At 48.6% G+C, this 25,147-nt stretch overlaps 1 protein-coding gene across 1 annotated transcript in view; it reads right to left on the bottom strand.

The window, feature by feature from the left end:
* Window positions 1-25,147, bottom strand: part of DNAH9 (dynein axonemal heavy chain 9) — a 155,723-nt gene that overhangs the window by 49,892 nt on the left and 80,684 nt on the right. Inside the window, exons 49-56 of the mRNA XM_066332140.1 lie at window positions 22,667-22,855; window positions 20,051-20,286; window positions 16,514-16,636; window positions 15,324-15,528; window positions 13,251-13,415; window positions 10,835-10,975; window positions 7,656-7,826; window positions 6,577-6,699 (exon numbers count right to left, since the gene is read on the bottom strand). Of these exons, the coding sequence (XP_066188237.1) occupies window positions 6,577-6,699; window positions 7,656-7,826; window positions 10,835-10,975; window positions 13,251-13,415; window positions 15,324-15,528; window positions 16,514-16,636; window positions 20,051-20,286; window positions 22,667-22,855 (1,353 nt within the window). The remainder of the gene's footprint in view (window positions 1-6,576; window positions 6,700-7,655; window positions 7,827-10,834; window positions 10,976-13,250; window positions 13,416-15,323; window positions 15,529-16,513; window positions 16,637-20,050; window positions 20,287-22,666; window positions 22,856-25,147) is intronic.

Genomic DNA, 25,147 nt, shown 5'->3' with positions numbered 1-25,147 from the left:
ACAGGCTCAAGGCACTGCATGCCCCTGTCTCCCTTCAAACTTCTCCTTGCTGCTTCTACATTTTAATGGGGACAGAAGGTGTGCAAAGCCTCAACACTCACTGTACAAACCCTTCCTGTTTATCTGCAGGGTCCCAGGGCATCACAATATGCAGGGTGGACACCACAAGCATTCAGATGAGTGATGGGTGGGATCTCACCACCTTTTCTCGGAAAATTTCCAGTGAAATATCATAAATTAGGGAACAATGGCTTCAGCACTCATCTCCTTCCTACCAGTACATTCTTAGAGCCAGCTCCATTGATGGGAAAGGTCAGCCACAGAAATGAGACTTAATCACAATCTTTGTATTCTCATTGCTTACAACCACCCACCACGTTTCTCTCGTTTTGCCTGAGATGTTCCCCAGATGGGTTCATGTTGACATTTTCTCTGCATTTCCTCAAAAGGTTGTTCAAGTGGGTTTGGGAACAGGCCTTGCAAAGTCAGGCTGTTCTCCCAAGCCAGGCTTTCCATCTTTCCTCTTTACTCTTGGGTGCTTCTCACCAAATCAGGGACACACAGCCAGAAGCTGGGCATGGTTCCCGAGGGCAGCTGAAAGGTGGTACTTGTGTATTTCTGAAAACCTTCCTGGATTTGGTTGCTATAAATCCCGGATAGGCCAAAAACTGCCAAAAACTGAACTGCTGTTCCCTCTCCTCCTGTCCCTGTTCCCTGGCTGTCCCCTCCTGTCAGGGAGTTGTGCAGAGACACAAAGTCCCCCCTGAGCCTCTTTTTCTCCAGGCTCAGCCCCTTTCCCACTTCCCTCAGCCTCTCCTGAGGCTCCAGCCCCTTCCCCAGCTCCATTCCTTCCCTGGACATGCTCCAGCCCCTCAATGTCCTTCTTGTCCTGAGTGTCCCAGAGCTGTCCCCAGCTCTGGAGGTGCCCCAGCAGCGCCAGCACAGGGGACAGGCACTGTCCTGGCCCTTCTGCCACAGCCCAGGTGCCACTGGCCTCTTGCCCACCTGGGCACACCTGGATTCATGTCCAGCCTCTGTCTCCAGCACCCCCAGGGCCTTTCCCAGTTTTCCAGCCCCTCTGCCCCAGCCTGAGGTTGGTGTGACCCAAGGGCAGGACAAAGCCATTCCTTCCCTTTCCCTCCATTTCGAGGGTGAAGAGGCTTTTACACTCCGAATGCTCAGCTGACAGCAGTCTTTGTGTCAGGGCGGATTGAGAGGGAAAGACAGAGGCTGTAAAGCATCCAGAAAAAAACCTCAATTTCCACTCTGCAATCAAACCGACAAAGTGCGTCCTTAAATATTTGATGCGATGGCAATCTCTGCCGTATTTCAGATAAGCATCAGATCGTTAGCCAGCAGGTTAGCAAAGAAAAGGGGGGGAAAAAAAGGTAAAACCTTCTCAAGTAGCATTTCTGTGAGACATTGGGAATATTTCTCTGAGATTTGACACAGAGGACAGAAGAATGTCCTCAGGAAACTTCTAGATGAGAGCAGATAAATGCCCATTGAAGTGTCACAATCAATGTTTTCTATCAAAGATGCTCTAAAAGGCTGTACATCTGAAGAACTGAGTTAATGGAAGATATTTAATTAAGACTAGGATTTTCTGGCATAATAATAATTCTGAATGTAGGAGGGAAGCTGTGAGCTGCGAGCCTTTCCTGTCTGACCAGCCTGATCAAAGGACATTGCATATGCCCAGAGAGCACAATGTATGCAGCAGATTGTGTCACAATGAATCTTGGAGAAGAATGAAAACTTTCCTCATCTAAAAAGTGCAAGAAGTGAAAGTTGGAAGAGAGATTTTTGTTCTTTTGTCTAAAAAAAACACTCAAAAAACCACAAACAAAAAACCCAAAAACTATCACCAAAAAAATCCAGTTTTCGTATATGCAAAATGTATGATTTGGTATTTTATCTCCTAAGCCACATACGCAATCTTATCATCTGCATTCTGCAAAATTATAAATATGGAGTTAATATACGACTTTGTCTAGGGCTGTTCTCCTCCTCGAAAGCTGAATTCAGTATTTAGAGCTCATTATTCAACACCACATTTATTAAACAATGCCCTTTCAGTGGCGTTTTCATATCTACATAATGAAAATTCTTCCTCTTCAGAAAAAGATGAGGGAAATGATTGGGGTAAGAAGCAATCCAAGCTGGCCAGGTGTACCCCTGCTGTGCATTAACTCGCTGCACTTATCCCGTGGGACACATCTGCATTCAGCACGGAAGAGGCACTGCAGGAAACATCACAAAGGAAATCAAGCTGGGGAAATGCTCGTCCCAGGGAGGCTGCTGGGGGCAGCTGGACACGGGGACAGCCACGTGCACCATGGGGAGCCAGGGGTCACAGGGTGACACCAAGGAGCTGGAGCTGGGAGGACTTGGCAGCTGGGATGGCTGGGGTCCCATGACCCCTCCAGAACAACCCTCATCTTCTCCTGGTTTTGGTTTTGGCCAAGGCAAGCCTGGCAGTGAAGGACAGCAGGGCACAGCCACTGGCTCCAGCAGCAGTGGTGAAGCTGGAGAAGAGCCCAGCTCGCCCGGGGGATGCTGTAATTGTTTCATGTTCACCTCTCTCCGTTTGCCAAATTTAGTGCTGTGGTTTTGAGGGTCCACCAGAACTCTGCTGTGAGATGGCATTAGAAGAAAAGCAAAGCAGGCCCAAATCTTAAAAGGTGTAAAGATAGATTTAGTAGCACACACTAAAAGAAGAGAATGCAAATCAAAAGAAAACTTTCAAAACGCTCCTCCTCCATGTCCAGGTTGGTCCTTGCCAGGCACACACCCTGTGCCCTGCTGCATCCCTGGTGTGGGCAGAAAGTGTGACCCTGCCATGTGTGAGGCTGTGCCTGAGCCACTGGTGGGCACAGGGGCTAAAGTCAGCCTAAAGCCACAGGGCTGCTCTAGGGTGAGGCTGGGTCAGACCATGGGCAGGAGGAGTTCCTGCCTGTGGGTCTCAGAGCCCAGCACAGAGAGGGGAAGGTGCTGCTCCCTCCCTGCTGGTCTGCTCCTCAGTCTGTGCCTCCAGAAGGTGGCCAGGTACAGCTCAGGGTGTGCCACAGCATTTGCCGGTGTCCTGCTGGCTCAGTTTTGGCTTCGGTGAACTCTCCAGCTGTCAGGAAATGGCTGGGCATGACCCAGGGCAGGACCCTGCAGGGCTGCCCACGGGAGCTGAGGTCAGGGGAGTTTCACTGTGTGCAGTCAGGAGCTGCCAGGGCAGCAAACAGCTGCTGGCTCATCTCACTGGTTAATCTTAGTCTGAAAGACCAAGCAACCCTAAAACCAAACGAGATCATTTCAATTTCACGCTCAGAGAAGAGCCACGACAGGAGCTGCCTGTCCTTGCCCTGGAGATAACCAAGAATGGCTCAACAGGGCAGCCTGGGCTTCCCACAGGGCTCAAAGGACCACAGAGCTTCACCTCAGAGATGAATTCAGAGAATCCTCACCCTCCAGAGGACAATCTCTGCGTGGATTCTGTGTTAATTCAATCACACAATGAGAATTCCCAGCAGGCATTTGCACTTGGCTGTGGTCACAGCTCCAGGAGCAGTGACACTGTGCTCTGAGGTGTGTCCACACATTCAGTGGTGAGGAAACCACCAGCCAAGCCAGGGGAAATGTGCCAGCTGTGCATGGACACAGAAAATGCTTTCAGAAGTACCAACAGAAATAAAAACTTTCAAGGCAAACACTGGGAACACAGAGGGGGAGAACAGTACAACAGGCTGCAATAAAGGAAATTGAAAAGAGACAGAAAACCTCATTATAGGAGCAAAAGAACACTTTTGCCTTCTCGAGGGAGCACTGCTAAGCCCCTGCAAATGAGAGGCCATAGGACTGAAATGACCAACTCCACTGAGCACCAAAGCCAGGGACTCAGCAAAGGCACTGCTTTAATTAGATGGCAAAACTGTGTCCCCTTCCTGCTGCCAGCTAAGCCTCAGTAACCCAGAGGCAGGATTGGCACCGAGGCAATGACTGTGCCCTTTGCTAACACCTCCCCTGCTCCAGAGCCAAGCAAAGCTCCTCCACAGGGGCTCCTCAGGTGCCATTCCCTCCCACACGTCTGACTGATGAACAGAATGAAGCCGAGCTCAGAGCAGCTTTCCTCAGCCTTTAGCTTGAATTCAATTCCTGTTTCAGCTTTAAAGAAGCACCAAAGAGGCTGAAATGTGCCAATTTTCCCACACCCATCAGCAGATATAATAAAAGCTATTACCTTTCCCTACAAACAGCATCTTTCTGGCCAGGGCTGTGGGTTTGTGAATACCAACCTCCCCTGGCACACAGGTGACAGCAAAAGGCTCCGTGAAACTTTGTGCTGAGCTTGAAAGAAGCTGGAAAACTAAATCATAAATGAGTGTTTCCTAAATGAGATGCTCCAGCATCATGAGCTGCAAACAACCACACGACTGCAAAGGATTATTGGCCTTTATATATTATTAATCAACCCCCAACAATAAATAATAAGTCAAGGCACACAAGGCCAGTTGCATGCCCAGAGCCCTCAACATTTAATGAGGTTTCCTTGGAAGTTAATGTGCCCAAAGTGGGAGGCTCAGAACAGGCCACAAATATCAATATTGATTTCTTTTGGCACTATCTTGGCCAGAACCTCCTGGCAAAAGGAGTCCTTTGGGCTGGAGCATTTGCAATGTTTCTGTGAAAAAAAATCAGCAGAATGCTAAATTTCACTTGGAATTTGAAATATAAATCTGAAGTGTACTTTGCTCAAGCTTTGTTGAAGAAACAATTTATTATAGCATTTAATCTTCTTGATATAAGAAAAGGAGATTTTAGCCTGCTAATAAGCTGTGTGGAAGCCATGACTAATTAGCCTAATTATAGCAGCCTGTGACAAAATATGATTTTACTAAAACTCATGCCTCAAGTAACTAGAATTGCCAAAACCTCAAAGGCTAATAAACCAACGGACATCAACACAAACACTAATAAAAGTTGACACCAACCATATTATTTACAGTAAAATCAATACTACAGTCTTCACAAAAGACAATCTGAAGGGTATTCGGTGTCTGATGATGCAGAATTCACTATCAGAAAGCCCTGAAATTCATAAAATTCGTGCAGATTACTGGGCAGTGACTCTTGGGGATGTGCAGCTCCTGGGGCCATCAGAGGCAGGCTGAGGACACCTGAGGTGTGCAGCACACCTGGACACCTTCCCATGCAGAGCAGCATCACAATCCCCACCTCAACCACAAACCTGCTTCAGTGGGGAAGTGTTACTGTTCTGCCTTCTTTTCCTCTGCCAAGGTCTGGATTAATACACAGGAAATGTAGGATTTTGAGTCCAGACTTGGAAATTTATTATTTCTTATCTATTTACAGACTCAGGAGCAGTGAGCTCTAACTAGCAAGTTAGAGAAAGGAAGTAAAATGGAGCACCTCTAACTCTTTCCAAGGTGATTAAAAATTGCTAATTACCCAATAACAAGGTGACACCTGTATTATTTATATTTCTGACCCAATAATGACCACCCAAGGCCTGCAATGTGGACCTTTTCCACCCAGTTCCAGAAAACCACCCAAACCCATGAAGAAGAAGGAGGAGGAAGAAGGACTTAGTCAACACCCAAAATCTTCCATCTTAACTCACAGAGAAGAGGAAGCTGAGTGGGAAGGGCTCATCTCAAAGGGAATCACACAGGGAACAGGAAAGGCCATTCCAGCCACCTGGAGCGGGACTGGCAGCACAGGAGGAGTGACCTCACGAAGAAAACTCACTGCAAACCCAGCAGCTGTTTGTTTGGAGGATGTACCACCTGCAGGCAGGTGGCAAAATCATCCTTGGGCACCACAGGAGTAATAGAGACTCACAGAATCACAAAGGTTGGAAAAGACCTCTAAGATCATCATGTCCAACCATCAACCCAGCACAGGCACTAACCTATGCCCTCAAGTCCCACAGAGAAAACATGCTGTAAATAAAATTGATTCTCACATCACCAGCAGTGCCAGAGACTGATCAGCACCACAGTCAGACAGAGAGACACAATCCCAGCTCCAGCAAAGTGGGAATGAACAGGCCCCAGGTGGGGAATATTTAGGCCCTTTACAGAAAACAAACTTCACCCTGTTGAATCAGCTTCAAACCCAGCACAATGCACATTTGTTGACAAACAGGAGCAAGTGTGGGACAATTCTCATCGTTTTGGGATGCTTTTCCTCCCCTCTCATGCCAGACATGTGGCAGGTGTCAGATCTGCCCATTTCCATGACAGAATTTCCCTGCAGGTCTGGCAGCTGTCAAAGCTCCAATCCCAGCACATCCCTGCAGAAATCCTTCCCAAATACAGCGCCATCTCCCTGTCCTTTACAAACCACAAACCCCTGAGGGTATTCTCAGTCTGGTCTAACAGGGAGAAGCTGAAATCTCAAGGGGAAGGACCCAAAATCAGTGTTGGACCTGCAGAACTCTCCATGTCTGTGGCCTTTCTGTGCTGCCCTCAAAGGCAGGGCTTTGTTCACCAAATGCCACAAGGACCCTCTGAAGTGTTTTTAGAGGAGATAAGGGGAACTGATTTCTCATGGATCAGGTACCTTGATCCCTCCCCAGGAATGGTGAGACAGGAACTCCACAGGGCTGGTGACTCCAGGCTCTGCTGGGTATCTAAGCAGGAAATCCAGTTCTGCTGGGTTGATTTCTTTATTCATCAGAAGAATCTGTAATTCCAAATGAACAAGATATCCTAGAGCAGCCAGGGTCCAGAGCAGCAACAAACCCCAGTAGATTAATTATTAACGTGTTTGAAAAATGGGTGGCTAAAATATACAGTGTCATGTGTTGGAGAGACACACCAGGTAGGTGCTCTGAGTGTCCTTAAAGAGAATCAGGAATGAGTGTGGAAGAAAAAAAGTTGGGAAAGCCATGTGGTAAAGACTTCCAAGTGGGTGAAGAGCACCCTGAGGTGAAGGTTCTGGCAGTAGGGCCAGGTTGGACATTAAAAATTATACAGTCACTATGGCCATGGGACATAAAACAGCAGTTTTGCAGCAAGCTCTTCTTTAGGTTCAGTGCAAGAGGCTTTCCAGGCCAGTTTGCTTTGCCATTTTTTGCAGGTCCTGCAAGCAGGAATTACTCTCTCAAATAACCTTTGACAGTTTAATTTAAATGCAACACAGAATCTGTGCCTGTTGTTGGCAGGACTAAATCCTGTGAGGGGCAGCTGAGGGAGCTGGGGAAGGGGCTCAGCCTGGAGAAAAGGAGGTTCAGGGGGAACTTGTGGTTCTGGACAACTCCCTGACAGGAGGGGACAGTGGGGGGAATTTGGGATCTGCTCCCAGGGAACAGGGACAGGAGGAGAGGGAACGGCCTCAGGCTGGGCCAGGGGAGGCTCAGGGTGGACAGCAGCAGGAATTTCCCCATGGAAAGGGTGCTCACGCCTTGGAACTGCCCAGGGAGGTTTGGAGTGCCCATCCCTGGAGGTGCCCAAGGAGGTCTGGAGGTGGCACTGAGTGCTCTGGGCTGGGGACAAGGTGTGGGTCAGGTTGGATAAGGGATTTTGGAAGGCCTTTCCCAGCCTGGATGATTCTGTGATTCCAAGAGAAGACAATGAACCCTCCAGCCCTGAATGGGCTGCTGTGGCCCTGACACCTGGCACACAGGGTGGGGCTCTTACCTGGAAGGTGAGCTGGGCACTGAAGGTGAGCTTGTCCCTCTCGAAGAGCCCCCGGGCCGTGTACTGGAACACGGAGAAGGTGATGCTGTCCATGAGGCTCAGCACCCGCCCCTCCAGGCTCTCAGCAGGAGCTGCCCTCTCCATGGCCTTCTGGAACACCATGTGGAACGCCTGGCAGGGGGAACACAGCGGGTAGGAGGAGTGGGAGATGCCCTTTGCACAGCCCTGAGGAGTCCCAGTGATGCCAGCTCAGGTCCTGCATGGCAGGGAACACACAGAGACCAGCCAGGGACACGGAGCCTGGCAGGGGTGACACCCCCAGGGACACAGAGAGGGCACAGGGAACGCTGGCACAAGAGTGCAGGAGATGTTTCTGTGCCCAGTGGGCTCCCGTTGGGGTGACACAGCCACTGTCTCTGCAGAGAGTGGAGCTCCCAGAGGAAACAGACTCCAAGATGGCTTTCATGGGAAAAAACTCCAGGACAAGCCCATCCAGTGCCACTCCTGCCATGGCAGGGACACCTCCCAGTGGCCCAGGCTGCTCCAGCCTGGCCTTGGGCACTGCCAGGGATCCAGGGGCAGCCACAGCTGCTCTGGGAATTCCATCCCAGCCCCTCACCACCCTCCCAGGGAACAATTCCTGCCCAAAATCCCATCCAGCCCTGCCCTGTGTCAGCCTGAAGCCATTCCCTGTGTCCTGTCCCTCCATCCCTTGTCCCCAGTCCCTCTCCTGCTCTCCTGGAGCCCCTTTAAGACCTGGAAGGGGCTCTGAGCTCTCCCTGGAGTTTTCTTTTCTCCAGCTCTCCCAGCCTGGCTCCATAGAGGGTCTCCAGCTCATGGATCATATCCGTGGCCTCTTCTGAACCTGCTCAATCATGTCCCCACCTTTCCTGTGCTGAGGACCCCAAACCTGGATGCTACTCCGGCTGAGGGCTCACCAGAGTGGAGCAGAGGAGGAAAGCACATCACCCACAGCACAAATATTTCAACTTTCGGTCAACTTAGAGAAGAGCAATTCCTCCAAATAAATGAATTAAAAAAAGGTAAAAATTAAAAAATATTTTTTAAAAATATATAAAAATTAAATAGAAAAATAAAATTAAAAATAAAATAGAAAGCTAAAACTAAAAACTAAACCCTAAAAACTAAAATTAAAAATAAATAAATAAAAAACCCCCTTATAAATAAATACAATAAAAATTAAAAATAAATAAAATTAAAAATAAAATAAAAATACTTTTTTTTTAAAGTCCCGTGAGTGTTTTACTGTCTGGATCCAGCAAAGGCCTGTCTGAGGAGGGCAGGGAGCAGGGAGCTGCAGCAGTCATTGAAGCCCCCTGAAGGGTGGGTGTCCACATGGAGAACAACCCTCTCCTATAAGAGGTTAAGGATTACTGCAACATTTTTATCTAAATTAAAAAAAGACCAAAAACTTTCAGAGTTCTCGAAATTAAAAGCATGAGCAAGTTATAAAATACAGCTGGAAAAAGAAAATGAACAAAAGCATGAAGCCCAAGCCCTGCTTAGCAATGTACAGCTAAAGGAAATAACCAGGCCAATACACACTGATGGCACCAACTGGACAAGGCATGACCATGTTGGCAGCCTTATTTTTAGGGTTCTAAAAAGGAAAAAAAACGATGCCTCAACAAATTAAAGTAACATTGATACTGAATGCATTATTAAATAATTGCAGAATGCATTTTCCTGCTTAACGTTTCTTTAAATTGTGTTAAAGCATGCTGCAGAGCAGCACATAAATCTTTGTGTTCTAATTTGTAATGGGCTCCCAGCTGTGTGGCAAGTATTCTAAAATCATCCCTGTGCATCTGTACACAATGTTTTATGATCTGTCATCAAAATTTATTAGATAAAAACATTTCACCCAATAATTTCCGATGTATTTCTACACGCTGCTAATGTTCACTGGAAAACATAAAACAAACTAACTTTGGGAGACACAGATTAAAGGTGAAACCTCAGGAACCCCTGCATCTATTATGGATGTGCCAGGGATGAATCTTTCAGAAGGCACAAAAGATATTCTGTACTTTTTTTTTCTGATAAAATTACTTCAACAAACGAGTCGTAGATATCAAAAGGAAAAGCTCCTTTGTGGATGAGGCTCAACGTTTTGTAGTCTCTCCTCAATTCCTTTTTCCAGGTCACTTGTCAAGGTAAGAAATCATTTGGAAGAAGCTGTAGATAGACCAGGGTGATCATTTAACCCTCCAGCCCCCAAAACACCTTTTTTATATCGTAAAAAAGAGAAGGTTTCCATTTCATGGAATATTAAAGATGTAACTTTTTCTAGACAGGGTTTGGAGCAACCTGGGATGGTGGAAGGTGTGGGCAGGGTGGGACTGGATGGGCTCAAACCTGGTGTGATTCTGTGACACTGTGATTCTGCAATTCCAATTTCATGAGCCCTACAAAGAGAGGGATGGGTCAGGCTGGACATCAGCAGGAATTTCTGGTTAATCTGGATACAGTGAATGACCAAGCAACCCTAAAAGCAAACGAGATCATTTCAATTTCACGCTCAGAGAAGAGCCCATGATGGGAGCTGCCTGTCCTTGCCCTGGAGATAACCAAGAATGGCTCAACAGGGCAGCCTGGGCTTCCCACAGGGCTCAAAGGACCACAGAGCACCAGGTCAGAAATAAATCCAGGGAATGTGCCCCCCTGGAGGGCAGGTACTGTGGGAAATGGGTTTGTAGAGAATTCTCAAAGCCAGACAGAAGGCTCACATAGCATGGATCTATGTGAAAACTTTGAGATAAGAAATGCTGATGTAGCAATGCCATGGGATAGGACAGACATTGTTGAGAGAGAAATGGAACTGGAAATAAGTTTTAAATTATGGCCTTGCAAACAAGACTGGATACTTTGGAGAAATAGAACTAGGAAAGATGTATTGTAGTAGGACCCATGTGGGGTATTTTTAGATGACTGGCTTTAAGGCATTAACAGCATTGTGTGGCAAAAGCTGATAGGCCAAGAAACACATATAATGGATTGTAATTAGGAAACAGTTTGGCTTCTGATTGTAATGGCGTGAGTTGTAACATCTGTATTGTCTCACCCTTCTCATGAGACTGAAAATGGAATAAAAGTCCTTAAAAGGCCTCTCAGTTGCCCCATCTCTGGGTCAGAAAAAGGGATAATCCATCGGGTACCTTGAGGGAGAACTGGTACATGGGGTGGACGGCGTGGAGCTGGTCCATGGTGAAGTAGAGCAGGGCGGCGCGGGCAGCCGCGGGCCTGTAGTGCTCCCTGGCCTCGTTAATCCTGCCTTCTGTCACCTTAAACTCCTGCACCTGCAGGGAAACACAGCACAGCTCCTGTCACAGCACCCCTGGGCAGTGGCTGCAGCCCTGGGAGGGTGGACACTGGCCACAGACTCATCAGGGCAAGCCACAAGTGACCAGCACAGGACCAGCCCCTCCCAGGCTGGAGCTGCCCCCTGCAGCATCATCCCCTCCTGGAACCTTCCATTTTACTGTATTTTCCACCCAGTTCCACCCAATCCCCCATTTTCCTGAGTCTCCCCCAGACTTCTCCTTAGCTTCCCTGCTCTTTCCTAACTGGAATTGATTTTCTTATCAATGAGTTTCTCGTGCTAATTGTCCCTCTCCTGTGCAGGTCATTAACAAGCCCGGGCTGAGCAGCTCCAGTGCTGCTCTCAGGCATCTTCCCCAGGGCTGAGAGCTGCTAATTTAGAGCAGATCTTTGCTGTTTCCTCAGCAGCACCAAACCTCGCTGGGCAGGGCTCTGCAGCTGCTCTCAGGAACATGTGAAAATCTTCTTGGCACAATCACCACCCCATCATCATCACTTCGTCCTGTTCCTTCATTCATTCCACCTCAGCAGCAAGAAGTGACATCCCTGAGCCTCCTGGGCTTTTTTTAGTCCCTGGCTGAGGACAGACATGTCCAACACCACGGCCAGGAGCTGCTGGGACAGTGCTGACCCAGCCAGCCCAGCAAAGCAATGGGATCATGGAATCCCAGAATGGTTTGGGTTGGAAGGGACCTTAAAGCTCTTCTCATTCCACTCAGGGACACCTTCCACTGTCCCAGGCTGCTCCAAGCCTGTCCAACCTGGCCTTGGACACTGCAGGGATGGGGAAGCCACAACTTATCCAGGCAACCTATGCCAGGGCCTCCCCACCCTCACAGCCAAGAATTTCTTCCTGATATCTGATCTAAATCTGCTCATTTTCAGCTTGAAGCCCTTCTCCTTTGTCCTATCACTGCAAGAAGTCCCTCTCCAGCCCTTCCTGCAGCAGAACAAGCCAGCACAGCATCACACAGCCCCTTCTGAAACACCCCAGGCTCCCCTGTGCTGTCAGCTGAGCTGCTGTGAGCACACCTGGCTGGGGCACCCCAGGATGAGCAGTGGGGTGGACTCAGGAACAGCTCTGGCAAACTCAGAGCCAGAGCTGGAGCAGACAGATGCTCTTCATCTGTAGAGCAGGGAGGGCTCCATGGCAAGGAGAATGTTGGCTGAACACCTTTCTTTGGGTAGATAGATCAAAAGGAGAGTGAGGCTTGACTTGGACCTCTAACAGGCCCCTTCCACAGCATTCCAGGTGGGGACAAACTCAGAAAATCCAGGTGCAAACTCTCAAATTCATGCTTTGTTGGCACTGCTGGCAGTGAGCAGCTGCACAGCACAGCTGGTTTAGAAGGTGAAGCACTTCCCACTTCCAAAATACCTACTTCAAGGGGGAGATGCCAAGCTTTCCATGCCAAAAAATCCCTCCAACACCCCTTTGGGGGTTCAACCCAAGGGGAGGTCAATGCACCTGATGGACCACAAATGGAAAATAATTCTGATTTTTATCATGGAGGATCACTCAGTTTCTTGGTCACTGGCTGGGAAGAGAGAGGCAGCTCCAGCCAGGCAGGACATGAGGCTGGGGCTCCAGGTTCTGGAGATGGGGACACTGCAGGGGAAAGCAGCTGAATGTCCCCACCAGAGTCCTGGGACAATCCTGACATGGGAACCACAGTTCCCAAATTCCCTCAGTGGCAAGGAAAAACCTCTGGGCATTCACCTGAGCCCACGTAGCCAGCAAGGGCAGCTGTGCAGGTGGCAGTGCTCACCCAGCTCACACAAATACTGATTTACAGTCTGAGGAGTGGAGGGGTATGAAATACCTGAGCTCTTTCAGATTTACTCGAGATCACAAACTCCTCAGCCTCCAGTCCCTGGCCAGTACTAAACCCCAGCCTAACTGAGGCAGTGTGATGTACCTGGGATTATGCTGGAACAGTTCAAAGCTGCCTTGGTACAGTGTGTAAATTTTATTGTTTTTACATCAGACACCAATGTTTTCTCTTGGTCTTAAATAGGTCATTTAACACACTCTCAAAAAAAAAAAAAAAAAGAAAAAAGAAAAAAAAAAAAGCTCCAAAGAACTAAATGGCCTGGAGCTCTCCAGAATGGAGAACATTTACAATTTATACCAATTTCTATTCCCTGCTCAGCAGATGGAGTGGAGATGGGCAGAGCAGAGGTTACATTCCACCCAGAAATCCTTAAAGGACCGCAGACAAGCTTTTCTCCAGGCTATCAGTGTCTTTGTACCTTCTCCACAATCTCTGCAGCTGTCCTTTTAGTGGTCTCCAGGTTCTCCACCAACGCTGTGTCCCCCAGGAAATCCCCAGATGCTGATGAGAGCCGGGAGAGCAAGTCATCTTCCAACGTTTTCAAGGTGATCTTGAATCCATTCTGTTGCTTTGTGAGATCTGACTGCAAATAATAAATTCAGGAAGCTTTAGCCATTAAGAATGTGATAAAGTAAGGATTAATCATCTTCACATGGGAAAAGACTTCCCACTGAGGATTGTCACAGTCCAGGAGTGCTTATTCCTGCTGTCTGCAGCCCCTGGGAATGGACAGAGTTCTGGGATCTGGGATCACTCCTTATCCAACAAACTGGAACAGCACAGAAAGCACCAGGAGAGCTGAGGCTGGAAATGTAGGAAAAGGCTGGAAACGACTCAGGAAGAAAAGACCTTTATCCCCATCTCAAACACACATCCTGTGTCTCTGTGCTTCATTTCTTGGGGTCATCAGCCTGGAGAGTCCCTGCTGCTCCTCACCCCTCCTGCTGGACCTGTGCTCTCCCCACCACACCCCACCCCAGCCTCACCAGCAATGGGGAACACGGGCTTAGAACCTGATAAAGTCCCTTGGGTACCAATGTGAGCACAGGGAGATCTCAGGCTCAACACTGAGGGCAAAGCCATGGACTCTGCTTCCCTGCTCCCATTTGTGCCCTGGCCTCGAGGCCCCCCTGGCCCCAGTGGCTTCCTGGGCTAAAGCTGGACCTGACAAAGCTGGGCAAGCAGATTGAGGCCAGCACAAGTCTCCTGTGCCACGGGCAGATTTCTGAATGACAGAGCAAATCCTTCCCTAAGTGTCTCTAAGTGCCCTCTCCATCCTCTGCAGGTGCTGGTCCCACCTCCCTCTGCCCTGCACAAACACCAGCCACTAACACAGCTCCTGATGGGGACAAAGGCTCTCAGCTGGCTCCTTCCTGAACTCCTCCAGGACAGGCTTCCTCCCCCGGGATGTGTCGACATAATTTTTTAGCTTTCTGATGTTTTTACATGTCGATACTGGAGTTCTCCTACTTCAACAACAACAACAACAACAAAGACTGATGTTTTGTAATTAATACATCCCTTTCCAGGGAGAAGGACACATTGATGGACTTCTGGTTTGATCAGTGGGGTCAGAAAGGTGTGAACCTTGTCTCCTAATCTCTGGTCAAAATCTAAACCCTATTTAAACCCTGAACCCAAAACCAAAGTTCCTTCTTTCTCATCTCACATCCTGATGGGTGAGTGTCGTTCTTTTCATGTCCATCTAGTGACAGGGATGTGATTGCCCTGTGCTGTGTTTGCTCAGGGAAAACTCCTGGCTCTGGGATTTATTGTGGCATTCCACATTATGTCACTGTTGCGAACAGCTACTTTTAGAGTTCTCATAAAAAATTCCTGGTGCAAAAGCTCTGGTTGGGATGCCTTTCAGCATAGACCAACAACAGTAATAATTACAATAATAATATTGCTAATATCAACATTAATGACAATAATAAATATAATAATAATAATAATAATAGAAAATTATAAGTATAATAACAATGCTACTGGTGATTTCTGCTTGCTGCCAATGACAATTCCCAGGTGCTGACCTTCAGCTCCTCCAGGTCAGGCCTCTCAGCATACAACAACAACAACAACAACAATAATAATAATATAATTATAATTATAATTATAATTATAATTATAATTATAATTATGATGCTACTGATTATTTCTACTTGCTGCCAGTGCCAATTCTCAGCTGCTGACCTTCAGCTCCTCCAGGTCTGGCTTCTCAGTATAGACCAACAACAACGATAATAACAATAATAATAACAACAATAATAATTATAATTAGAATAAATTATAAGTATAATAATGATGCTATTGATGACTTCTACTTGCTGCCAGTGTCAATTCCCAGCTGCTGACCTTCAGCTCCTGTAGACCAATATCAATAATAATAATGATAATGATAACAATAATAATAATAATAATGATGATGATGATGATAATAATACATAATGATGATTTCTGCTTGTTGTCAGTGCCAGTTCCCAGTGCTGACCTTCAGCTCCTCCAGGTCTGGCCTCTCCAGGCGCACCACGGCCGCCAGCAGCTGCTCCTCGAGGCCCTGGCGGGTGACAGAGAAGTTGATGAGGGTGCACTGTGCCTGCAGCTCGGGCTGGAAGTGAGGGTTTGCCAGCTTGGTGTGCAGGATCAGACGGAAGGCAGGGTGCAGGGCACACTCCTTGTCCCCAATCTTGATGTACCTGGAATTTGGATATAAGGAGCATCAACCAGGAGCTGTCACCACAGGACACGGGGCGGGGGTCTCAGTCACAAAAACGATTGTTTAAGCAAAGCTTTTCATACTGGACACACTTAAATCACTTCTGATTTAAGGCAAAAACCCCAGAGAGTCTCCCCTGAATTTTGGACCTGGAAACACAAAACCCAGGGACTTTCTTTGTGATTTATGCCTTGTTTTCCCTTTGTTAGCAAAGGTATGATTTCACAGGGAGTTTTGGTAGCAGCGATGCACAAAAGGGGATGTCCCTGCTGCATCTCCCCACTCAACATCCCCCAAACATTTCAATGTTGCACTGGCACCAATCCTGCCCCTCCATCCTGCAGCCAAACCCATGCTCAGCCACCCTTCCCAGGATGTTTCCCCCATTAAATTTTACATACAGCTTGCCTTTCCCACTGGTTTACAACACCCTGGGATGTTTCAGGCATGTTTCAGGCAAGCAGGGAAATAATCCTCAAAGAACTTAAGAGAAAAGAGCTCTCTGGCTGCCTCTCTTGCTGGAGGTGACCAACAGCTGCCATGAGAACTTGACCTCATTAAGAAACACTCGATATCCTTGATGCTGAAACCTGTAGCTGCATTTCTAAACGCGGCGCAGTGTTTGCTAAAATTCAAGGCTACTTTTACTTCACAACAGCAGCAGCTATTTTGGTAATAATTCCGTGTCAGAACAGCCAATTGCAGACCCCAAGGTCAGTGTACAATGGGAGAATTACAGGTCTCTCTTTTACACGAGGTTTGAATGACGCTGTGAAATGAAATGAGAAACCCAGGTTGGTTTCCAGAGCCACCCTATGGCTGAATTACCTGTGATTGATTTAAAACGCCCTCACTGCTGCAGGCAGGGTGTTGCTGCTGCTGGGTGTGAACACCCACGTTCTGAGGGCAGGAACAGAGAGCACCTAGCCCCCACCCACAGGTGCCCCCAAACCCCCCAGGCTCACCTGCCTTTCTTGATGGTTTCTCGCCCCAGCAACGGCCCCAGCACTGGATCAATGGATTCCTCCAGGTTCTCAATCAAAACCAGGTCTCCAGCAGCTAGGGCTTGTTCCAGTGTGTCCAGATACCTGTGGGAAACAGCACTAGTGCCTCCTGCAGCAGAGCAGGATGTGACACTGCCCGTGAGGAGGGGACACAGGGGACCCTCACTCAGGTGGCAGCTACAGGCGGGTGCCAGCATTTGGAGAGAGAAGGAGGGGTAAGGTGACTGACAGAGTCCTGGCTGTCCAAAGAGAGAATGAAGCCTCAGACCTTCTAAGGACAAGGAGTGACCACCAAGTCTGTCCCAGGAGGAGCCTGGGCAGCCATGAGCAAAGCTGGCACAGCCTGGAGTTATTTTCAGCACGTCCTTTGTTTCCTCCAGAGCCCACTGGTGCAGCTCATCTTAAAGCAAGGATGAAGAGCAGCTTTCAGCTCTGTTTTGCCCAGGGTTTTAGGGTCATGCTTAGGACAACTTCTTTCCTCACAAGGAAATGGAATCCTGTGCACAGCGCCTAACTGTGAAACAATTAAGCTGTGAAACTGTGAAACAGGGATGTTCAGTTTTGGGATGTATTGTACCAGGAAGGGCTGGGTCAAGTGCCTGGGCTGTGTCCTTCAGGGCTGCCCTGCACATCACTCAGCCCCTCTGCCAAGACGGGATCAGGGCCCTGGGCAGGAGGGGAGGATGCTGCAGACACTCCTCCACCATCACAGTTACACTGAATCACCTCCACTAACTCCACTGCTCAAAATTCATACTCCTCATTTAAGCCAGACAGCTTGGGAGCCCAAGAGGTGACAGAAGGGTCTGAAACAAAAGTTCAGAGTGACTCTTAGGCCTGACCTTTAGAGGAATATGCTGACCCAGTGCAACCTCCACCCCTGAAGAGCAGTTTTTCTGAGTCCAGGGGTATTTTAGGCACAGAAAGTCCAAGGGAATGACAGAGCTGCCCCCAGAGCTGCTCACACAGCCCTTCCTGAAGGTGAGCCCTCTGTGTGGGTTTAGACCTCTTCCAGCAGTTGAAAGCCAAAAGCTCCATTTCCCAGAGGATGAAACATTCCCTGAATTACTGTAATGGAGCAGTGATAATGCTTTTAGCCCTCAGCTCTGAGACATCACAGCAAAACACTCAATTCCTCTCTTTAAAGCCCCTGACAGCCCAAAGTGTGGCTGGGGAGGGGAAAAAGGGACATTGTATTGGCCCAACAGGGTCTGCTCCTCTGGTTCTCTCCTGCAGGTTCAGATTTAGGTGCTTCTTCTGGGATTCTTGATGTTCCACAGAGAGCTCTGATTACCTGCAAGGCATGGTGGCTGAGATGGCCAGGAAACAGGGATTTGTTGTGAAAAATGAGCCTTATTTTGATCCCATGTGAGATCAGATCCAGTAACTCCCTGTTGTTTTCTCTGAGGAGAGCAGAGCAGGCACCAGCAAAACCATCTGGGTAACCTCAGAGGAGGAAGCTTGGGCAATCCCAAGGCATCTCCAAATCTACAGGAATTTAGAAACACCAAGCTTGGGTCACTCTTGCCTGTTTCTCTATATTTGGAAAACAACCCCAGTGCTCCCAGATCTCTACAGGGATCCCACTCAGGCTGCTCCACCCTAGCTGAGGCTCCTCACGAGTGGGCAGAGATGGGTGCAAGGTGACACAGCAGAAAACCAATCTGTGACACAGCAAAAAACCAATCTGTCTGACTGGAGATGAGAGCCAGGGCTGGAAAGGCTTTCCCATGAAAAACTGATCCAAATCCATGTAGGGGTGCAATGAGAATGTCCAGTTGGTGGGAGCAGCCTCAGCCCAGCTGGTCTGCAGGACACAGTGACCTCTCCACACCCAAGGCCTCTCTGTCTCCAAGAGGTCTGAAGCCCTGGTCGTTCTCCTGGATGAAACCAAACCAGCACATGACTCCTACAACAAACACTATGGGGGATGCCACAGTTCTACACTGGCCTGTTGTCCAGAGAAGCTGTGGCTGCCCCATCCCTGGAAGTGTCCAAGGCCAGGTTGGACAAGGCTTGGAGCAACCTGGGACAGTGGAAGGTGTCCTTGCCCATGGCAGGGATGGGTCTGGATGATCTTTAAGCTCCCTTCCAACCCAAGCCACTCTGGGATTCTGTGACACTCCAACTCAGCCTCAGCTCACTGCTCACTCCATCACCAGCTTCAGAGGAGTTTCTATGGTAACTGAGCCAAGCACTAAACAGACCCTCGATTTAATGAGAAATCTCTGTCATTTTGGTAATGAACAAGCAGATAATGGGAACAGGTTTCCCTCAATGTGACTGGCTCAGACGTCTGCACCTGAGTGTCCCCTCCTCACGCAACGCCCCAGGCAGGCACATCCCGTGGCCACCACGAGTGAGTAAAAATTTAAAGAGTTAAGATTTTAGCTACTGGATAGAAGCAATTTATATTGATTAGGATTTAAGCTAGAAGAGTAGAGATGAAGTGGAAGAGTTAAAAATTATTAGATGCTTAAGCTAGAGCAAAGGTAATATATTACTTGCTCGTTTTAGTTGTGTTTATAAAAGGAAATGAGATAGATGGACCATTGTGATAATGGAAGAAACCATGACTGCACCTGGACACAAAAACTAATTGGAATCAGGCAGGAGAGCTTGGACTATGCCCAAGAGGTCACGTAGCCTGCCAATAAGATGAAGGTGAAAAGGTCAGTGCGAGGAAGAGGTCTCTGACTTCATCCTTCAAGATTATTGACCCATTTCAAAGACCACTGACCCAATTTAAGAGAAGAATTGTGCAGGCATGAAGGACTCTGGCCTCATCATAATATGAAGCAGGGACAGGCAGTGCTAAGACTATGCAAACGTGTAAGCATTTTTGAGTCTGTAAGACGTTTGTAAATAAATAAAGGGCTAGAGCTTTGTGATTTGTGCACACACCTTTAGGAGGCCACTCCCATGCTACCCTGATGCCTTCAGTTTTATCTTTCATGTATTTCAGGTTCTGTGCTGCCCAGGGGTGCAGCTCTGAGCTCACAGTCAGTGTCACTCAGCTCTGCACAGAGCAGGGACACAAAACAAATCCTTCTCCTGCTGCACACCAAGGACAACTGGGACAAATTTTCAGGCCCAAAAGCACGAACAAGGGTGGGCTGAAGGGAGGAACAAGAAGGATGGGGCCTCACAACCTGCAGCTGTAATTGGACAATTAAACTCCAATATGCAGGTGGACCAAAACTTATAAATATGTAAGACCTCATGACTGGTCAGTCATTTTGTGATGATTTTGTGACCATTTTGGGCCCACCTTGGGTGGAGCCCTGGCCAGGCTCTTGTCCTGCCCAAGGTGAATCCTGGAGGCCTTTTAAATATAAATACTTTATTCTCTTATCTCTGTCCAGTCTCTGTTCCAGCTCAGCCTTCCCAAGGCATCAACCCCATGACAAATAAAACACACCACTTGCTCACTTTAACCCATCAGAGAGCCTCCTGCCCGTGATCTTATCAATTTTATCCCCAGATGGATGACGTTACCCCTTCTGCCCCGCTCGGATCACCCGGAGCCCTTGGCCGTGGGCGGCTTTGATCCATCTGCTGCCCTGCAGCTGAGGGTCCACCACGAGGGGCCAGCGCTGGCAGCTGCTGAGGATGGCGGCGCTCTCGGCGGAGGCGCGGTCAGACGGCAGCCCCTGGTTCTGCCACGCCGCCAGCGCAGCCTCGTCCGCCAGCACCGACAGCGGGTCCAGGCGTGGTGTCACAGGGATGGGCACCTGCCAACAGAAAGGATCCCTGGTGACTCCAAGGTGCTGGAGTCCAGGGCATTCCTATGGATGCCCTGGAAGGTCACAGACCTTGGTAGAGAGGACTGGGATCTGAACAAGAGGATTTGAATCCTGGCCAGGGGGTGTGGAGCCAGCCCAGGGGGTTTGGAGTAGACCCTGGCACAGAGCCCAGGAGGACACAGCCTTTGACTTCAGCCCATGGAAAAAAGCTTTCACAGTGAGATAAGAATTACAAGTCACAAGGACGTGACAGACAATAGTGTAGTGTATCATCGGGTGGAAAATTTTGTAGGTTTGGGTTTCTAGAATATAGATTGGGGGGGGACAAATGGAGGGTTTAGGGCGGTGTCCCGGCTTCTTCTTCTTCTCCCCTGGCCTCCATCTCCTGGTGACGGTGGCACAAAGTGGTTTCAGGGGATTGGGTCAGAGCAGAGGTGACCCTGTTAGTACAGGTGACAGGTGTTGGCACATCACTGTCAATAAGACACACGGAATTATCTGTATAAGAGGGCAGTGACCTCCCATCGAGGGGGAGTCGTCCTGTGTCCGAGCAGCAGAACAGACCTTGGCTGGGCACAGAGAACATTGTGAGATATGAATTAATAAACAACATGAGAAACCTTGAAAAACAAGACCTTGAAGACTACGTTTCATTCTTGTGTCTGGTTCAGGGCTCTCAGAGGGCAAAAGACTCTCTCAAACCACCACCTGAACCTCAGGTGAGCAAAGTGAACCAAACCTGAGACCAAGGAAAGCTGGCTGCATTAAAAAAAGAGGTGAGTTGTGTTTGTCTGTGCCTGATCCTCCTGTGATCTTTGGAGGTTTTGGGTTTTGTTGCTCTTCTCCGCTCAGTGTCAGAAGGGTGTAAAGCTGCTAAAGCAAGTCCAGAGGAGGCCATGGAGATGTTTTGAGGGCTGGAATCCCTCTGCTCTGGAGCAATGGAGATGTTTTGAGGGCTGGAGTCCCTCTGCTCTGGAGCCAGGCTGTTAGTGTTCACCTGGAGAAGGCTCTAGGGAGACCTCAGACCCCCTTCCTGAAGCCTTAAGAGGCTTCAGGAGAGCTGGAGAGGGATTTAGGACAAGGGATGCATGGACAAGATACAGGGAATGGCTTCCCACTGCCAGAGGGCAGGGCTGGGTGGGATACTGGGAAGGAATTTTTCCCTGTGAGGGTGAGGAGGCCCTGGCACAGGCTGCCCAGAGCAGCTGTGGCTGCCCCAGGATCCCTGGAAGGGGATGTTCAGTGATCATAAAGGGTGCTCAGAGTGTTCAAGGCCAGCTGGGACAAGGTCTAGTGGAAGGTGGACAGGGTCTAGTGGAAGGGGGTCGGAACAAGATGATTTTAAGGTGCCTTCCAGCACAAAATATTCTATGATTTCATGATTTCTCAGTGGTTTCCCATTCTACAGGGCATTTCCAATCGGGTTTTTTTCCCAGTCCTCAGTTTGCGTGAGCAAACTCAACCTGTACCAACAATCCCAGGGGGTTTGACCCCCAGAGCCCAGCCCCAGTGGCTGGGGTCACTCCCTGCCCTGTTCAGCTCCCTGAGACACCTTGGAAAGACAGAATTAATCCCCTCCTAAGGCTGCTGTTGTGTTACAAAACAGCATCAGCAGCTCCAGAAACACTTCTCTGGCAGGGGAGGCCATTTCTGGGTGGGACAGACAGAGTTACTTGTGCCAGGTGCCTGAGCAGAATAGACCTTTCATTTCCATTGGAATTACGGGCACTTCCTTGACATTTCTAAGCACATAAAGTAATTTTTAAAACCACTCAAACTAAGTTTCTGGCTTAGTGTTAAGAAATGCAGAATGAAGTTTTCCTCCCTCAGTCTAAGGAACTGTCTGCTTTGGTCAGCAATTTGATTTGGGCATCTCTGGGGCCTTATTTAAAAGCTTCTTGGCACCATTTGCATGAGGAACCTGTTAAAATTAGTGAAATATTAAACAAGTTTCAAGCACAATGATCTCCATCTGGTCCTAACAGCAAGACACGGGTAAAACCAGCTGGGAGGCATGGCCAGCACGACCAGAGCTTGTGTCCAGAATGAAAAAAACACCTGGAGCTTTTCCAAGCCTACTGGAGAGCTGGCAGCGAGCTCTGCCTGCTCCAATTCCTTCTCCATATTCCCCCCTCCTTCGTGGCCATGGACAAAACTGCAGAGCTGAGCTCTGTGTTTGGGATTTTCCTGTGTACATGAAGGAACTTAATCAAGCAAACACACCACATTTTCCCCAGGGAGGAGGAAATAGCCACGCCCTGATCCTCACTCCAGGACACAGTGATGTCCCCCACCTGAGAAAACCTCTGTGGGCACCAGGAATTATTAATCCCAGGAACAATAGCTTCTCAGAGGAGTCAGGACTTACTTTTAGCTGGTGCAGATAGGGCCTCCAGATGCCATCCAGGAGGTCCTGGCGGTATTTCCTGGTGAAATAGCCCAGGTAGGAGACAAAGGCCGTGACCAGCAGGACATCTCCACACAAGGTGCTCTGCTGCTGTTTGAAGTCCTTCACGGCCTCAGCCCATCTCACATTTTCAGAGGCAAGTCCACCAACCTGCAAATTGGAAGTCAAATTGCTCATTCATACAATCATGGACTGGGTTGGGTTGGAAGAGACCTTAAAGTTCATCTCATTCCACCCCCTGTCATGGGCAGGGGTGTCTTCCACTGTCCCAGGCTGTTCCAAGCCCTGTCCAACCTGGCCTCAGACATTCCAGGGATCCAGAGGCAGCCACAGCTACTCTGGGCACCCTGTGCCAGGGCCTGCCCATCCTTATAGAGAAAGATTATGGAGGTATTTACACCCATGAGCTGTTAATTGCCTTAACACCACAGATTCCCACCTCCGTACACCCTCTCCCACACAGAGCACTCATCTCCACAGCCACAGCCTTCTGTATTTCACACAATTTATTATCACACCAGGTACGTGGGATTTTGATCACAATTCCCTTCAGATTCTGTCAAAAAAACCCAACTTCCTCCTACCTATTTCTCATCAGCATCCAATGTCCAGATAGTGCAGCGGGGGCTGTGAAGAGGGTTCAGTGTCTCCTTATAAAATAAATTACTTTTACACACACGGGTCACTTATTTCACCATTGGTACTTTTTTGGGGTACCATTGGAAATAGGAATGGAATGCAGCCTTCAGCTTACAAGCTAGAAAAACCCAACCCAGTTTTGAGTGGACCTCATGGATCTGAGATGGAGAATGTCAGACCTTACAATGAAATTCACAGAAGAAAAACCTCTCTTGGTGTCCAGCTCTGGGCACACCCACAGCAGGCACAGTTCCCCTCTGCTCACAGCTTCTGTCACCAGGGCCAACCAGCACCTTTTATTTTTCTTCCTCAGTCCACTGTCCACATGAACTTATGGTTGTTATTTCTTCATATTTCTCCTTTTCACTAAAAACATCTCTGTATCCTTCTTCTCTGCAGCTCCAGCTGTGGAATACTGACATGCCACTGGCCCTTTTTCCAGGCCTCTGTTCCATGTTAAACAGGCCCAGCTCTGGCACGAATCCCTGTGACAAGCCTTGGAACATCTCCAATGGCTCATTCCCCTAAACCAGGCGATTTTGCCATCTTTAGCTGCTCTGCAGACACACATCCTCCAGGATGGGAAGGCAGCACCTTCAGGGCCTCACTGAATTTCACTGTTGTACCTTCCAACCTGACCACGTTCTGTTTCCAGCAGGATTCCAGCTGCCTCCTGAGGGTCAGAGCCACCTTGACATTCCCAACAGGAACTCGCTGCCATTCCCATGGTGTTGGCTGTCCTGCAGCCACTCCAGATCAAACAGCTCTCCTCCCACCCTCATGTGCCTCCATATCCCCTGATAAAAATCCAAGCTCTCCTAAGCCAAGATGTTACTGCTCTGAGCCCCCCAGCACACCCAAGAGCTCATTCACCTCGGGCCACTTCCTGCAGCTGACAGCAGCCCTTGTCCTGGGAATGCTGCACACACGAGCCCAGCTCTGGATGCAGCTTCCAGCTTCCCACAGCAGCAGATTTCACGACCTTCTGACCAAGAGCTTACATCCCTGTGCTGAACAGCCACGGATGAGTTTTGACTTTATGACCAAGCCTAAGCTGCTGTGGGTATTGAGCCAATTTTTGGAACTTACAGCATCCCATGGGCAGGAGATCCACAGTTCAACTGAGCTTTCTGTATAAAAGTACATCCTTTGATGTGTTGCCTGAACTTTTTAACTGCTGAAACATTCGTCCAGTGCAAAACCAGGGAACAATCCTGCTGGCACCGGCTTCCCTGCACCTCTCAGCATTCCAAGCCCTCAGTACGCCCCTCTGCTGTCTCCTTTTCAGGTTGAAGAGCTTTAGCCTCTTCAGTAATTCCTCACACAGAAGCAGCCTTTTGATTTTCCTTGCAATCTCTATCTGCACCCAGTGATGCAATCTTTATTATCCGGTTTCCTTTATTGTTGCTGTCTCCGCACCATTTCCCATTCTCCTCCAGCCTTTGAGGTGCAGCAGAGGGGGCAGCGGTAATGCTGCACATTCAAGATTTATTTAGAAGGTATTCATAGAGCAAGATGGGGATTTTTCTGTTTTGTTCTCCTTTCTCTTCCTAATAAACCCTAATATCCGGTTTCAGACTGGGCTTTGGGCTTGGTGAGGGCTTTTTGCTTCTGGGAGCACAGAGCTCACAGCACTCTTAACTCCATCCTTTCATTCCTGAGTGATAACAATCAGCTCAGCATCACTTACAGGGCATGTGAAGTGAAACCTCATTTCTCCAGCGTGCTTTACATTACATTTATCTGCCTGGTTTTTCATCCCTCCACCACTTGGGATCGTTTTCACAATTCTTTACAGACAGT

The sequence above is a fragment of the Sylvia atricapilla genome, chromosome 18 (assembly GCF_009819655.1).
Source record: "Sylvia atricapilla isolate bSylAtr1 chromosome 18, bSylAtr1.pri, whole genome shotgun sequence".
Taxonomy (NCBI): domain Eukaryota; kingdom Metazoa; phylum Chordata; class Aves; order Passeriformes; family Sylviidae; genus Sylvia; species Sylvia atricapilla.
The sequence above is the reverse complement of the archived record's forward strand: the minus strand, read 5'-3'. Positions and strand labels throughout refer to the sequence as shown.